Source organism: Perissodus microlepis, chromosome 22, assembly GCF_051167445.1.
Source record: "Perissodus microlepis isolate ML-2025 ecotype Zambia chromosome 22, ASM5116744v1, whole genome shotgun sequence".
NCBI lineage: Eukaryota > Metazoa > Chordata > Actinopteri > Cichliformes > Cichlidae > Perissodus > Perissodus microlepis.
Genome location: NC_140481.1, coordinates 445,351 through 459,982, shown reverse-complemented (window position 1 = coordinate 459,982; position 14,632 = coordinate 445,351). Strand labels below are relative to the sequence as shown.

At 43.8% G+C, this 14,632-nt stretch overlaps 2 protein-coding genes and 1 non-coding gene across 7 annotated transcripts in view; 2 read left to right on the top strand and 1 right to left on the bottom strand.

The window, feature by feature from the left end:
* sacm1la (SAC1 like phosphatidylinositide phosphatase a) overlaps positions 1–2,169 on the bottom strand; it is a 16,100-nt gene extending 13,931 nt beyond the window's left edge. The window contains exon 1 of one of the 2 annotated variants that reach the window (XM_084918581.1): positions 2,055–2,169. In XM_084918581.1, coding sequence (XP_084774707.1) covers positions 2,055–2,083 — 29 coding nt within the window. In that variant the 5' untranslated portion in view covers positions 2,084–2,169. Of the gene's footprint in view, positions 1–1,855; positions 1,957–2,054 lie in introns of those variants that run through there. The other variant, XM_084918582.1, reaches the window with a different exon arrangement.
* On the top strand, positions 2,049–14,632 carry c22h6orf47 (chromosome 22 C6orf47 homolog). 4 transcript variants are annotated; one of them, XM_084918592.1, is made up of 7 exons: positions 2,049–2,152; positions 3,904–3,958; positions 4,143–4,184; positions 4,680–4,709; positions 4,990–5,038; positions 5,189–7,781; positions 11,852–14,632. In XM_084918592.1, the coding sequence occupies exon 6, from the start codon at positions 6,868–6,870 to the stop codon at positions 7,777–7,779; it is 912 nt and encodes a 303-aa protein (XP_084774718.1). In that variant the 5' UTR covers positions 2,049–2,152; positions 3,904–3,958; positions 4,143–4,184; positions 4,680–4,709; positions 4,990–5,038; positions 5,189–6,867; the 3' UTR covers positions 7,780–7,781; positions 11,852–14,632. The 4 variants fall into 4 exon arrangements, with proteins under 4 accessions (XP_084774718.1, XP_084774716.1, XP_084774715.1 ...); XM_084918590.1 differs by lacking the exons at positions 2,049–2,152; positions 11,852–14,632 and adding exons at positions 3,078–3,382; positions 8,811–11,845; XM_084918589.1 differs by lacking the exon at positions 2,049–2,152 and adding an exon at positions 3,079–3,382.
* On the top strand, positions 4,223–4,289 carry LOC146362340 (small nucleolar RNA SNORD52). Its single transcript, XR_014799352.1, has one exon. It is a non-coding gene; the product is annotated as a small nucleolar RNA SNORD52 (small nucleolar RNA).

The window sequence follows — 14,632 nt, the reverse complement described above, 5'->3', positions numbered from 1 at the left end:
GTGTTTAGTCAACAAATAATGTCAATTATTCAACAGCATGAACTGTTAATGCTGATTATGCTTCAAACAATCACTCAACTACAACCAAAGATCATTGAAATGTCAAAAACGACCCCTTTGGTCCTTTAGTGCTAGTTTTTTTAGTCACATGTTCCTGGAAACACAATATTTCTGCCTTTGTCAGCTGAAAACAAACAACTTGTCTGACGTCATCTTTCACTCTACAAAGCTCCGATGCTCGTTTTTTGTGACGGACACTTTCCCACTTGTCATTAATTAAATAATGACAAACACGCTGGCAGAGGAACTCCAGCCATCTTCCTCTTAAACAAAAGCTCAACTGATACCAAAACCTACGATGCCAGGAGCACGATGTTGTGATAAACCAGTATTAAATACAAATATCAAAACTAAAGATTTAGTTCATGCTGTGTATTAGGAAATGTTTCAGTGAACTTTCTAAATGTAGCAAATTGAGGCTTTTATTTAAAGCGCAGACTGTCAGCACCCACACTCTGTACGACGGAAATCTGAGAGAAGAGCACATCTGTAGTCTCATGTTTGCTCTGTGACCCCAGGTAGCCTCCAGAGCAGCACACAGGTTCAGACTGGACGCTGCTCTGGTTTGTTCTGAGGACAGAACAGGCCACGGTTTAGACACAGCATATCTACACCTACGCACATTTAAGAAAGTTTCAGGGTCACTTAATGCTGCCATAAGCAGAGATATGCTTTGTGATTGACAGTCGGTGTAAAACCAAGAACAAAGAGAACAAGGTCCCACAGCCAGGAGCCACAGCGTGGACAACAGGCAAGTGTGAATCAGGACATGTTTGATCTGTAGTCCTTGAAAACTATGCCATCAAAAGCACAATAAGACACACACACAATAATCAGGTGGTGAACGTGACCCCATGGTGGAAAACACAGAAAATAGACAGAGTACTGTTTAACTGTGGGGGGGTGAACTCTGACCCCACACCACAGTGTGGACCAAACAGGAAACGAGTTTTCAAACAGCCGGTTTTGTTCTGAGGTAACTTTTTCATTAGTCAGTGTTAGAATGACCAGTCGTGTGATGAGTAACACATGACTGGACTGGTCCAAATCACACTTCCAGGCCCGCAGTGCTGGGATGCATCAGGTTAAGGTGCACCCAACACCATCTTTGTACACAGAGGCACCTTAAACACTCCAGGGTTAAATGAAAAACTGGCATTATTGTCAGTAATAACTGGACAATTATTTACAAATTACCAAGAAATGTTAGGTCTTTACTTTATTTGAAAAGATGCTTTGTCAAAGTTCTTGTTTGTTTTGCTTTCCCCAGTTAGATTATGCCAGTGCTCACTGTACTGGCCCAAACTCCGAGGGTCCATTTATCTCACATGTGACGTACTACAGAGGTGTGCCTTATTACCTGCTCCGTGTTGGGAAAGGCTGAGGAACACCCAACACCTTCACTCGTGTAAGTAAAACACGCTGCAGGTAGAGGCAGGACCGGTAGGGCTGGGTACTTTAAATAAAGGGCATGATCGAGGGTGTGCCGGGGCTGAGCTGTCAGCTGCCGCACGGCTAACGTCACATGTCCGCGTTTATCAGTGTTGGGCTCACTTACAGACATTCACAAGTAAATATAAACCCTGCACGTCTAAAAACGCGTCGAGGAGCTGCCAGCCGTGGAGTGCCATTAAAGCCGGAGGGAGCAGCTGTGCAGCAGCTCGTTGGGTGAATGAAGCCTCCCTGAACAACAAAGGCGCCCGTCGGCGCTCTCACCCACGGCCACACTCGCTGCTGCCGGCTCCACACAGCGACACTGGCTAAGTGTTCATTATGAATGAGAGTGGAGAGAAACCTGGCTGGTTCCTGCTCCGCCGGCCGAGCCTGTCAGCAAACTTCAGCCGCTGTGTCATCTACCCCACCAGCACCGCTGAGCCCCCGCAGCTGCTTCACCTCTCACGGACAGCCACTCGTCTTATGTGTCTTTAACCGGAGCTGTGAGCAGAAAAGCCGCAGACAGAAACACTACGCTCTTCCGTATGAACACTACTTACAAATTGTATCTCTCGTAGCAAGTCGCCATCTTCGCTCCTTCTACCCGACCTCAGTGACGACAGCAATGCGAGGACCTGCAGGCGTTGCCAGATACGAGGTGTGAAACACAGAGCAGGCGCGGGGCCTGAAGTGCACGTTTTTCCCGCCAAGCCCAGCGAACCTGGCACCCTGAGACAGACGTGGTGATGCGTGGTACTTGTAGTTTAATCCGGTTGGGTCGCTGCAACTGTCACTGGCTGTGTGAACAATAGGCGCACGTCACATGGTTAAGAGTTAGTCGGACTTTTACACCTGAGAGTCTTTTTTTTCTTCTGTAAAAGTCTGCATTATGGACTACATGAATAACTTGTTTCTACTTCACGGTTTAGATTTAAGTGCAGACAGCTGAATACACAAATACACACAAACCATGGCTCAAACTTCCTGTTTCTAACTTAATTCTTAGTGTGTGGGTATCAGATGAAATCACAGTGTCACTGTAGTTTGCCATTTTCATTAAGAAAAATAGGTTTGGTGCAGCAGGCCACCTCCTCCTTTCACCAGTAAAGCCCTTTCACGGAGCTTTATTGGTAGCCTAAGAAGTTCGCTTATTATGAACATCTCGCCTTTTACACATTATTGACTTTACAGTGAAATCAGATAGAACTTATTTGAAGGAGTAGGAGGTGGAAAAAAGCTTAAAGAGTGCACCCAGCGTGGACTAACCCACCCATCGTGATTATTTATTTGTTCATTTTTAAGTTTATTTATTTCGTGTGTGTGTGTGTGTGTGGGAGAGAGAGAGAGAGGGGGAGAAAGGGAGAGAGATTTGGTGTATTGTTTTAATCTCGTTGCTCTCTTGTGTATAGTATTTTAAATATATCGTATCTGTGTATCATAGCTTGTTTACACAAACTGACAGCGTTATGAAGTGTTCACATTTTCTTTGGGGCCTGACTTCCAAACAGGCATTATTCAGGCCAAAACAGGCATTTTTCCGGCCACCAAAAGTCCGGTAGCGGTGAAGGACCCGGATATATAAGCCTTGGGCGCGCTCGTGCTCAGCCTTTGGGTCCTGGCTGTGGAGGAAGGAGGAGCTGATGTTCAAGGCTTTAGCATTTACACAGATTAACCTCTGAATTGATAATGGAGGGTTTATTTGGAGAGCTCTGGTCAGAGTCATGCTGCAGAGCGCGAGGGACGAGCGGCACGTGATCCGCGGGTCAGGTGCTCAGCACGTGGCCAGGAGCTTGGCCTCGTTGCGGTCCTGTTCGTTTCTGTGCAGAAAAAGTGGGGTTAGGGTAGTGAATCTGCAGAGCCTACCTCCGGAGAAGCTGTTAGAGGAAGAGTGAGTGTTACATCAAAGGTTCTGTTTTCGGTGTCAATTTTAATTTAAATTACTAGTAGATATGAGTAATCTTCTATTATTACTCAGATACTCTACCGCAGTTTTAGGCTATGCTGGAGTAAAGCGTTATAATCGGGCAGTATTAAAATGCTAAATTGTCCAGCTAACAGCTCATGTCCGCATTGACACAACGTGGTGCAAAGCAGGTGAAATATGCGTTTTGTCCATCTAAATTGTAATCAGTGCAAATGTGTAGCAGTTAACTGGGGTATGGTAATACCATTTTACAAAGCAAGCAAATTAGAGCAGTACATAGTAATTCTGCTGGTGAGATGCGGTTACCTGCCCTAGCACAGTGAAGCTGTTATATTTAAAATGTATTAAAGCCCTGGAAATAAATATTGTAGGGCTCTAAGGCCTCGCTGTGAAGTAGATCTTTCTGAAGATGGACTATGGCTCTAAAGGGAACGTTTACCATATAAAAATTAAACTGACTGGAAATTGCATCCTCTACTTTCCAGAAAGCTGCAAAGAGCAGATGCAGAACCGTGTGGAGTCTGCAGCTGCGAGCTGACGGTGAGTGTTAGAAAGATCCTCTAATGTGATGGAGAAAGTAGTATGCTGATATGATGATTCATAAGACTAGAGTCTCTGAATACACAATGAAGCTCTTTCACAGTGCACTGAACAGCATTTTACTTCTTAAAATGTGAATGCTACAATCAGAGCTGGTTCTAAAACTCTCCTTTGTACTCTGCAGGCACCTCAGCATGGTTTTATCTGCTGGACATAGCTCTTCTGGGTAAGCCTGGACTCTAAACATTGTTCTGTGCCTTAATGTGGGATGATGATTGCATAGACTAGAGTCTCTGAGAAGCATGAAGTTGTTTTCACAGTGCACTGACCACAAAACCCAAAGCAGCCCATTTACTGCACATTACACAGACATTAAATCATGGCTGGGCTTTCTTCAAATCTGTCCAACAAACTTAAAGCTTGTGTTTCATTGCTTTGAGTAAAGGTAGTCATACTCCAGTATGCACTTGATTAACCGTCTCCAAACTTTAGCACATGTAAAACATAAACATTTACCATTTTAATACTTCAGATGTTTGAAACAAAAGTGTCCCAGTCATCTGGGACCTTACTGATAGTTTCTCATAGGGAGAAGTTGTACAGTCATGTAACAAGTCTGAAGTGTTTGCAGTAAATGGGTAAAGCATCCATATACATGGTTTCCCTGAATGTGTTCACTGGTATAAGTTAGGTGCTAATGGTGCTTTCTTTTGTCTTGTAGCTCGTCTGCACACAGCTGGTCTCCATGTCTGTAAGTAAGAAACGTGTTCATTTTGGGTCACCTCTGTGACCATACTTCATCATGAACAGGTTATACTAAGATATCGGAGCTAAGCCTGCATATTCAAATTATCCAAGCTTGTTGAAATGGAGCTGCTGTTTTCTGAGTCTGGTCGATGATGATTCAGTTATTCGGTTCTACTGATGTTAACTGAAGTCTACTCGCAGCGCACTGAGACACTCAGACTGGAGCGTTTCCTGAATATATGGATGAGAAAGAGCTTGTGATTTCATCACTGTTATCTTGTCAGGCATGACTGTAGCAGCTCCAGCTGGATGACCTTCATGAACAGAAAGCAGGTTGGTGTGAGTAGGTGGATTATTCAAATGATCATTGCTGCAGTATGAGATACAGTGTGTGTGCTGTAAGTTGGAGATGTACTACACTCTGTGTGACAATGAGTCCCCCCACCCCCTTAAATGTCTCAACTCATTTTTGTCCTTTGACAGGTGTGTAACTGCAGAGGTGGCACTCCCAACACTGAAGATCCTCGTCTGTCATCTGATGGAAGCATCAAGCTGGAGCAGTGCACATCTTCCATTGCTTTAAGCAACGCGTCTTCATCTGTGTGAATGTTGAATGTGGTTTTGTTTTGTTTTTAAACCACTGTATTTAAGGACAATAAAGGTTGACTACACACGACCAATGGCTATTTTCTTCAGTGGGATGATCACAGTAAACTCCGAGCAGTGTGCTTTGGAAGCTAATCTCAGTGGGTGACAGTTTTGCCATAAGTTCTTCTCATGCACTGATCAGATGGTTGTAACTGTATAATCCTCAAGCAGCTTTGGGGTTTACTGTCTCTTACACATCAGTGCAACATCATTCTACTTATATAAATGTGTGAAACCTTACTGATGGGTGACTGTGAATGCTGTATTAAAGTGCTGCACATGGCTAAACTGGAATTAAATGTTAGTGATGTGGCAAAATTATCCAACATCATTAAACGATCTCATGCAAAGGAATAAAAGGCCGAGCTGAAAGCGGCTTGGTCACGTATTTCTACGGTGAACTGACATAAAATCGGGTGTGTTCAAAACCTGAGAAATTGTGTAGTTATGTTTTACAAACATCTGCCTCCGTGAAATTGACTGACGTGCAAATCTAATTTACACATTGGCAACATCACTGAAGAGGGTGAGGCTGACCCGCTGACGGTAACCATGGTTTTATTTTGAAGGCTGAAAGCGACCCGGTAGTTCGTCGTCTTTGTTCTCGTAATGAGCGGGGAAACTGTTCAGTCGACCGTTTTGTGCTTGCTAGGAGTGCTCTTAGTGGTACCTGCCTTCCCTTAGCTTTAAGTGGACACGGACCTTTCTCTCCACAGAGGACATTTGAGCCACGACGTCCTGAAGCAGAGCAACTAGTCTGTTTATCGAGTTATCTCATGCTAACGAGTAGCGCTAGCTGGGTTCTGACAAAGCAGCTAACAGCGGCGAAGGTGAGCTTTTAGCTACTGACTTTTATCACTGACAGGTTTATTCACACCGAAAAATCATATGTGAGGTAAACTTTAAACAGCTCGCTCAGTGGTGAGTAACCTGTAGGGCAGCTGGCCGCTGTATGTTAGCAAAGCTGCATGATGTTGACGTGGAGCTGGATACCGGACTGCACGCGTAAACCAACCTTTCTACTTGTTTGAGGAGTTAACAAATGCGTTTCGAGAGACTGAAAAAAGTTTTTGTTTTTTTGTTAGGAAGGGCTGGCCAAAGAATAAGCTAACTGTTGGCTAACACTGAGCTGAAGCTTTCGTCAACTTTCCCAGTTCCTCTGTGCTAAGGTGTCGCCGAAATACTGAAAGCACCCTCGAAGGTTGTCAGCTGAAACCAAACATGTATTCTGTTCTTCTGGACTTTAAATGGTGGAGTCTCGTTAAGAGCAGAGCCCTGTAAGTAATGTAGGGTGGGGGCGAGTGTAACCTTTTGTCTGCTGAACTGCTCGAACACACCCACAGGTGTGGCGATGACCCGAGGACGTCACGTTGCCCAGGCCTGAGGCCTCCTGAACAAGTATTTCAACTTCATAACTGCACCGACAGCGCGTGCTTTTCTCTGAAGCTCGGGAAGCCAACAGGACGTGAGAACTGACGATTTTAACCGAGCTCTAACAAGCTCCGCGAGCAGACATGACAGCTGTGGTGGGCAAAGCGTGGGGGTGGGTCCGCTCATGGGGCAGCGGCGGTGCCAGGTCAAAGGACACTAAGGTTTTGACAGCTGAGCGCCAAAAGCTGCGTGGCAGTGGTGGTTGGGGCATCAAGGCTTGGAGCGCTTGGATCTGGGGCTCATGGGGACGTCAGTATGAACTAAGCAGTCCAGTAGAGGAGTACTGGGAGGCACAGGAGAAGCTTCAGCCCATTAAAATTGAATATCTGGCGGCAGGGAAGCCAGAGACTGAAACTGTACTGGTTCCTAGGTGGTGGGATAGATATCTTCCAACTTCTTATCTGTGGCCAAGGAAAACTGAGCTAAGTGGACTACGACACAGGAAACGTGACGGTGGGACTGGAGATCCACGGGAACGTGATACTGATGGAGACTTTTCTGATTATGGAACCCCCCCTCCGTCCCCCACCCCTTCTCCCTCTCAGCTGACTTCTCCTTTTCGACTGTTTGCACACAGCTGGAACGTGGAGATTGTACCAGAGCACTACGAGATCTGCTTTAACTTCCTACGCCACTTGTTTGACCTGTTTGTTGTTGGCTTCCTGTGGACTGTGTCACCTCCTGCCAAGCTTATCCTGGAGGTGCTGGGTGTCCAGGGAGCACTGAGACTGTGGTTTCATGGTATGGCTATGTTTTTTGTCGCCACAGTTGGAATGGCAGGATTACTCTGGTTGATCCAGGAGTATCTCCTGCAGTTTGCCCTGATCTATGGCATCATTCAGGCGTTGGTGATCTCTGTCAGTGTTCAACAGAGTGTGATGCTAGGTGTTGAGGAAGAGAATGACCAGACAGGAAAGGACACTGATGACATGAGAGACACTAAGGAACACAAAGACAAGCCTGTGTCTGTCACAGACAAGGTAAAGACAAATTAAAGGTGAGTCCATTTATTCTTGTTATATTTGTCAAAGTTATCAGATTTAATTTTATTCTGTAACATTGTGTTGTTTTTTTTGTCCAGGCTTCAGAATAATACAGCTGTTTACTGAAGGCGTTTTAGTGTAGGGGCTAGCAGTTGTTACACAGTTAAACACTACGAGTCTGTGTAAGTTGATCAACTACTGTAAGAAGAAGAGAAAAATGCTCAGTGCTGTCATTGGGCATCCAACACAAACACAGCAGGGACATCCTGGATCTATTTTAACCCTGTTACCAAGTGAAACACAAAAAACACTCTCTGAGTGGTGTGAAACCAGCTCGAAGCTCAGACCTGCTCTGGGAGGAACCACTTATTTCCCTGTCAAGATTGAATTATTGTGTGTTGTGAGTAAGACCCACTATCAGCTGTCTGCTAGGCTTCACACAGCTTTAACAAACTTCACTGAGCGTGAACTCTGCAGCTAAGTTAAAACAGAGCTGTGGTTATTTGTATGGAGTTTACCTTCTGCAAACACCTAGAGGATCAAACTACGTTCACTCTGTCAGCTCGAGCAAAATAGAAAAAGGGCGCCAACTTGTTTACTTTCACTGTTAGTTGAAATAACTAAAATATGTTTGGGGCATTCTGTGACCAGTGGTAAGAAAAGCTGCTGTTGGCTGTGCAACAAAGCCTCGACACATTCAGTACAAGTTTCTCTCCCAAATGTGACGGAGTATTAGGGCCCCGTTAAGAATAAAAATAGATGTATTATTCAAAATGTGGAGATTAAAGTTGTTGTTGTCACAAGGCAGGCACCAAAATAGCATTTCGAGGTTAATCTCAAGCTTCTGACTTTATTCTCAATGTGGCCCTAATATTCCCTCATAGTTAAGTCTAGCTGTGAAGCACCGATTAGCTGAGATAGTTAGTGCTGGAAAACTAACTTTAACAAACATTATGATGTCAGCTGCGCATTTTGTTACACACTTATTACAAGCTTAAAAAAAAAGTTCAAATCCAGCATTGATGCTCTTTATGTTTTTTTAGGAGGCGATCGTGGCTCAAGAGTTGGGTGTTTGTCTTGTAATCGGAAGGTTGCTGGTTCGAGCCCCGGCTCCGACAGTCTCGGTCGTTGTGTCCTTGGGCAAGACACTTCACCCGTTGCCTACTGGTGGTGGTCAGAGGGCCCGGTGTCCGGCAGCCTCGCCTCTGTCAGTGCGCCCCAGGGTGGCTGTGGCTACAATGTAGCTGCCATCACGAATGTGTGGATGACTGGATGTGGTGTAAAGTGCTTTGGGGTCCTTAGGGACTAGTAAAGCGCTATACAAATACAGGCCATTTACCATTTTATGCTGCACTGAGGGGTTTCTGTCTTCTACTCTGAGATCAACGTTGGGCCTGAATTGGGCTACTGCACATGCTCACATCCAAGCATTTCAATCCAAGTCAGGAAAGCTGACGGAGTTTACAATGTGTGAATATAATGAATAACTCGAGACTACGTGAAAAAATGATGGAACTGAAGGTTTATTTAATAATTTTACATTGGTTATGTCCTCATGTTGGGAGCTGCTTTTAGGATGATTGTTGATTAAATGATTGAATTGGGATTAGTGGATGTTCTACTTCCTGAGTGTATCTGCCAGTCTGTGCTGTGTGTGACCAGCCAAAACAAACCACAGAGCTGCAGCAGTAATCAGGAGGAGACGTACAACAAGCTGAAGTGGCTTTTCTAAAATAAGCCCATGCTACCTCCACAGTCTAGCCCTGAAAACATACATGGGCAAATGCTTTAGACTCAGTGGAGCAGTTATTACTGAGAGTTCATTCAGTGAGGAAGAGGTTGCATAACAGCAACAATGGATTGCATCCAAAGGGAAAAAAAACAACTTGCTTTTCAGTTTATTAAAAAATGAATATTAGTTAAAGAACATGAGATGAAATCGAATAAATACTGGGAGTGCATTCTTTGATCAGAACAGACCAAGATGAACTTACTGATGTTAACAATGAATGTGTCGTCTCCACAGTTGAAGTACTCAGGGGGAGATGACAGATATAAATTACACCAGTGGATGTACCAAAATAATCTGACAAAAGCTCTCCCAGGAATACTCCAGCGTGATGATCCAAAGCACACTGACAAAATCATAGCGTTTCTAAAGGAGGAGAAAGTGGCCTCAAATTCATTACTACACATTTGGATCACTTTAAAGAGTTAAAGCAACACAAAGCCCTGCGTTAAAGAGCACGCAGACATTTTTGTTGCATAGATTGATTCATGTAGAAAAGGTTTACATTCCACACAAGAACAAATACCCGTCTGCATAGAGCTGTTTTTCTGTCTCTTGTATGGCATTCAGTAAGTAATTGACTTGTTCATGGACACTGAATTACCCTCTAAAGGCAGGTGTGCAAGCTACTGCTGAAAGTGACTCTGAAGGCCTGCGTTAGCAGCTGGGCCTGAGAATCCTCACTGATTTTATAACTGATTCCATTTGATTACATTTTGACACAGTCAGAAATATTAAAATTCTGCTCATCAGTACATATCTACATTTTTATATCTATGTATGAAAACAAAGACTTGATCAGAGGTGTGAGCATCACAGCAGATGCCTTTCTGTCACAGTAACTGAGGATAAAACACAGTGGGGTGAACGATCCACGCTGTGTGTTTACATCTTTGTGTCGAGTCCGTTTACCTGCTCTCATTTACTGTTTTAGCTGTTTGCTGGTTGTTTAAATACTTTAATGAGCTTTAAGCTGAGATTCTGTCGTTTGTAATTAAACACATTTATATTTAAAAATTGATTCAGGATTTAATGAATCAGTAGCACTTTATTCAAACTAAAATCGTTAAACCCAGCCCTACTTGCAGCCTATTGGTGATTTAACTACATGTTTTTATGTGAACCAAAAGTGTGTTACTCTGTATTTAATGTGCCTTATGTTGTTTCGTGTGAGACATACGTTTAAACATTTGCTATTGAGACCATGTATTCCCCCCCAAGTAGGAAGGCCTCCAAAGGGAGGAATAAACTCCAACAAAGGAAGAACATCATCAGCTTATGTTTACTGTGACATGGGAAAGTACTGAATACATGCGCCTGTTTCACAAAGCAGGTTTAGCAAACTTTCATGTTTGACGAGATACGGATCTTTGACATGTTTGGCTCATGCCCGGTCTTGAATAAAGCAAAGTAAAATAAAAACATGCAGTATAAGAAGCATTTTAAATCTTACTTTGGGGAAAAGACATCTAACTTTTTAAGTGTCTTTATCAGATTTGACTGTACTTCTCAACCTGGAGTTTTTATGTCCCACTGACAGAGAAGTAAAAGTACCAGCATTCTTCTCATTCGTGTAGATGGGAACTTCAAATTAAATTCCCAAATAACTACCGGAGGCAAACATTATGCAACAGTGATAAGCAGTGGTAGCATTGACAGAGCAGAGCACATGAGGAAAGTATGAGGTTAGACACTGGAACAACAAAGAGAAGCTCTTAACTTTTCAAAATAAAAGACCCACGCAGACTAAAGACTATGCTTCCTAAACACTGCTGGCTTGAGTTTTGTTTTTAAAAAAGCAATAATCAGTACAGGGGATCTGACTGACAGCATAACGGTGTCTTCAGTGTCCACAGAGCCAGTGTTGGAAAGAAATGTTGCAAGCTATGAAGAAACCTTAGTTGTCACTGTCCTGCATTTGTAGGCTGAAAACACTTGTTGTGTATCAGACTGATTATTTTAGATTTCATTATTTCTAAAGACGTGAACTGAGAGCTCAGAAAAGGAAGTTGTTTTAACCAAACTGTCAGCAGGGTGGTTTCAGAGGCACTTTCTTTAGGTTGGCTCTGTTTTTGGGACAAACATCTCACGTGTTTTCTTCACAGTTAACAGGATTTCATTAAACCTGTGCTCTTGAACAGAGTTTAGTTTTTGGTAGTTTTAAAACAGAGGCAACAACCACCGTGTTACAGTTAACTCTTAGCTAATTGTTGAGCTGTACCAGGCAGCACGCACACGTGCAGTGATCGCTGTAGTCTCCTGATCGTCTGTTTATTCGGTGTGTGTCTTCCACAGGTGGAGAGAATTTGCTGGCACCACCAGTACTCCAGCTGTATCACACCTCCAGCCCTCTGACATCACAGCGGTGGGACTGACACAGACTGTGGACTGCAGCGTGTGGACTGCAGCGTAACTTAAGAATTGTATTGCACATTAATTTCATATTCAGAGAAATGATACTTGTGGCACTTTATGTCCAGCACTACAGATCTGCATCTGTGTTCAGTTGATCTCACTGTTGTCACCAGAATGTTCTCACTGATAACTGTTGCTGTTGTAATCTACAACAGAAGAGCTCATGAATGTTCAGAGAATGCTTAAGTGAAAGGGGAAATCACCAGCAGGTACCTGTTTCTGTTTTCTTCTTGTTTGTGGGACTACTGTTCCCATGAGACAGTCACTTGATTTGAGACCAGCTGATTGCCTCCAGTGCGTTGTGTTGGTGAGTAGAACTTGGAACAACAAATCTTAGAGAGGACAGATGCAGCATTTATGAACAGAGCCTCACTGAGACACTTTAGGTGAAGCAGAAATATCTTTGGGTCTCTTAAACGCAGCGAGGAGCAGGAATAAACTCTGAACAGAAGTCTTACTGAACAGCACCACCAACAGTTTGCTCCTGCATCCACTGGCCAGTTTTAGTGTGCCTCCGAATGTTTAGCTCTTCTGACCGTGTTCATTGTGTGTGGGGGGCAAATTTAAATCTGCCGTATGGCCCCGCTTGGCCATGTACATTTGCTTGACTTTAACCTTTGTTCCCTGTTCAACAGTCTACCACTGCAAACCTGACAGGCTGCTGGGAAATCAGGAAGTTATTCCTGCACCATCCATGTCAGCAGAGTTCAGTATCGGTCTTCTGCATTGTTTATAGCAGGAGTGTGTACGTCCTGCAGGTTTTAGATGTGTCCTTGATCCAACACAGCTGATTTAAATGACCTCCTCAACATGTCTTGAAGTTCTCCGGAGGCTGGTAATGAACTAATCATCTGACTCAGGTGTGCTGACCCAGGGTGAGATCTAAAACCTGCAGGACACCAGCTCTCAAGGCCTGGAGGTCCCCACCCCTGGTTTAGACTCTGTGATGGTACTGACCTGTGACTTTGAGTTTGTATCCAGGACACAGTACCGGCTCACTCAGTTGAACAGGGAGCTAATGTGAATGTTTGTGTAGCCTGCAGGAGATCCGAGCTAGTAGCAAACACCACTGGTGAGCTATAGCTACTCAAGACACGCACACTACAGCATAGACCACAGGTGTTGAACTACAGGCCTCGAGGGCCGGTATCCTGCAGGTTTTAGATGTCTCCTTGATCCAACACAGCTGATTCAAATGGCTAAATGACCTCCTCAACATGTCTTGAAGTTCTCCAGATGCCTGCTAATGAAGTAATCATTTGATTCAGGTGTGTTGACCCAGGGTGAGATCTAAAACCTGCAGGACACTGGCCCTCGAGGCCTGCAGTTCGACACCCCTGACATAGACATAGACATAGACATGGGGCGACCATGGCTCAGGGGGTTGGGAAGCGTATCTGTAACCGGAAGGTCGCCGGTTCGATCCCCGGGCTCTCTGTCCTGGTTGTTGTGTCCTTGGGCAAGACACTTCACCTACCGCCTACTGGTGTTGGCCAGAGGGGCCGATGGCGCGATATGGCAGCCTCGCCTCTGTCAGTCTGCCCCAGGGCAGCTGTGGCTGCAACCGTAGCTGCCTCCACCAGTGAGTGAATGTGAGAGTGAATGAATAGTGGCATTGTAAAGCGCTTTGGGAGCCTTGAAAAGCGCTATATAAATCCAATCCATTATTATTATTATTATAGACTGTATTAAAGCCAAGAGTAGTCTGCGATTTAAATTTCTTTTTTTAGACAAAGAGTAAAAGATTAATGAAATCTAATTCAGATCTTTCCTTTCAAGTCATAAAGGAAGTAGCTTCAGCGTGGAGATGGTTGCTGTTCGTTTATAAGTGATCAGATGTTCGGTGAATCAAACAGCAGGTCTGAGCTGTAGAAGCTTCTGAAACCTTGGCATGCATTTGCAGCCGATGCTACATTCAAACTATGAACTCGTTGAAGGAGCAGTACACTCGTTGTTGCTTTCTGTGAGGGATATGTGAGGTTCTGGGAACTGGCACAATACCAGCAGCTGACTTTAAAGTATTTTGTGTGTACACTTAGATTCTGCCTTTTGTTGTTTTCTGTGCCATGATATATACTCACAACGTAGGTCGCACTTTCCCTCCACAGAAATGTCACGGAGGGCTTTTCCATTTACCACTACTCTCGTATATATATCTGTGTTTAAGTATGTGCCGCTGAACCATTTATTCCAATAACACTTATGGACTTCAGCTCCATCAGCCTGTGCGATGATGAAGCCTTTGGGCAAAATTAACGGAAGTATTTGTGTCTTATTTGTGCATGACGTATAACAAAACTACAGAATTTATATTGATGAAAATATAGCGTAAAATCAAACCCTTACTGACACTGCACTTCACGGCACAACAGGGTTCAGAGTCTGCTGATAGTTTAAGGTAGGAGATGTAAGTCTGCTGCTTTTCCTCGTCTTACTGTAACATAGAAGAGTCCTCAGAGGATGCAGCTTTAAAGGGCATCATTGGATCCTTTGGCCATGCTATATTTGTCCATCACAATTCAAATAATGATATGGTATTTTTTCCTTAATCTTACAATCTTAATCTTGCTTTTTTCCAGTTTTTGGCCACATAATGAAATATTTAAGTGTTTGAAAATGTTTGATTTTATAATATTGTTCAAGTAAACAGGTTACACCAAA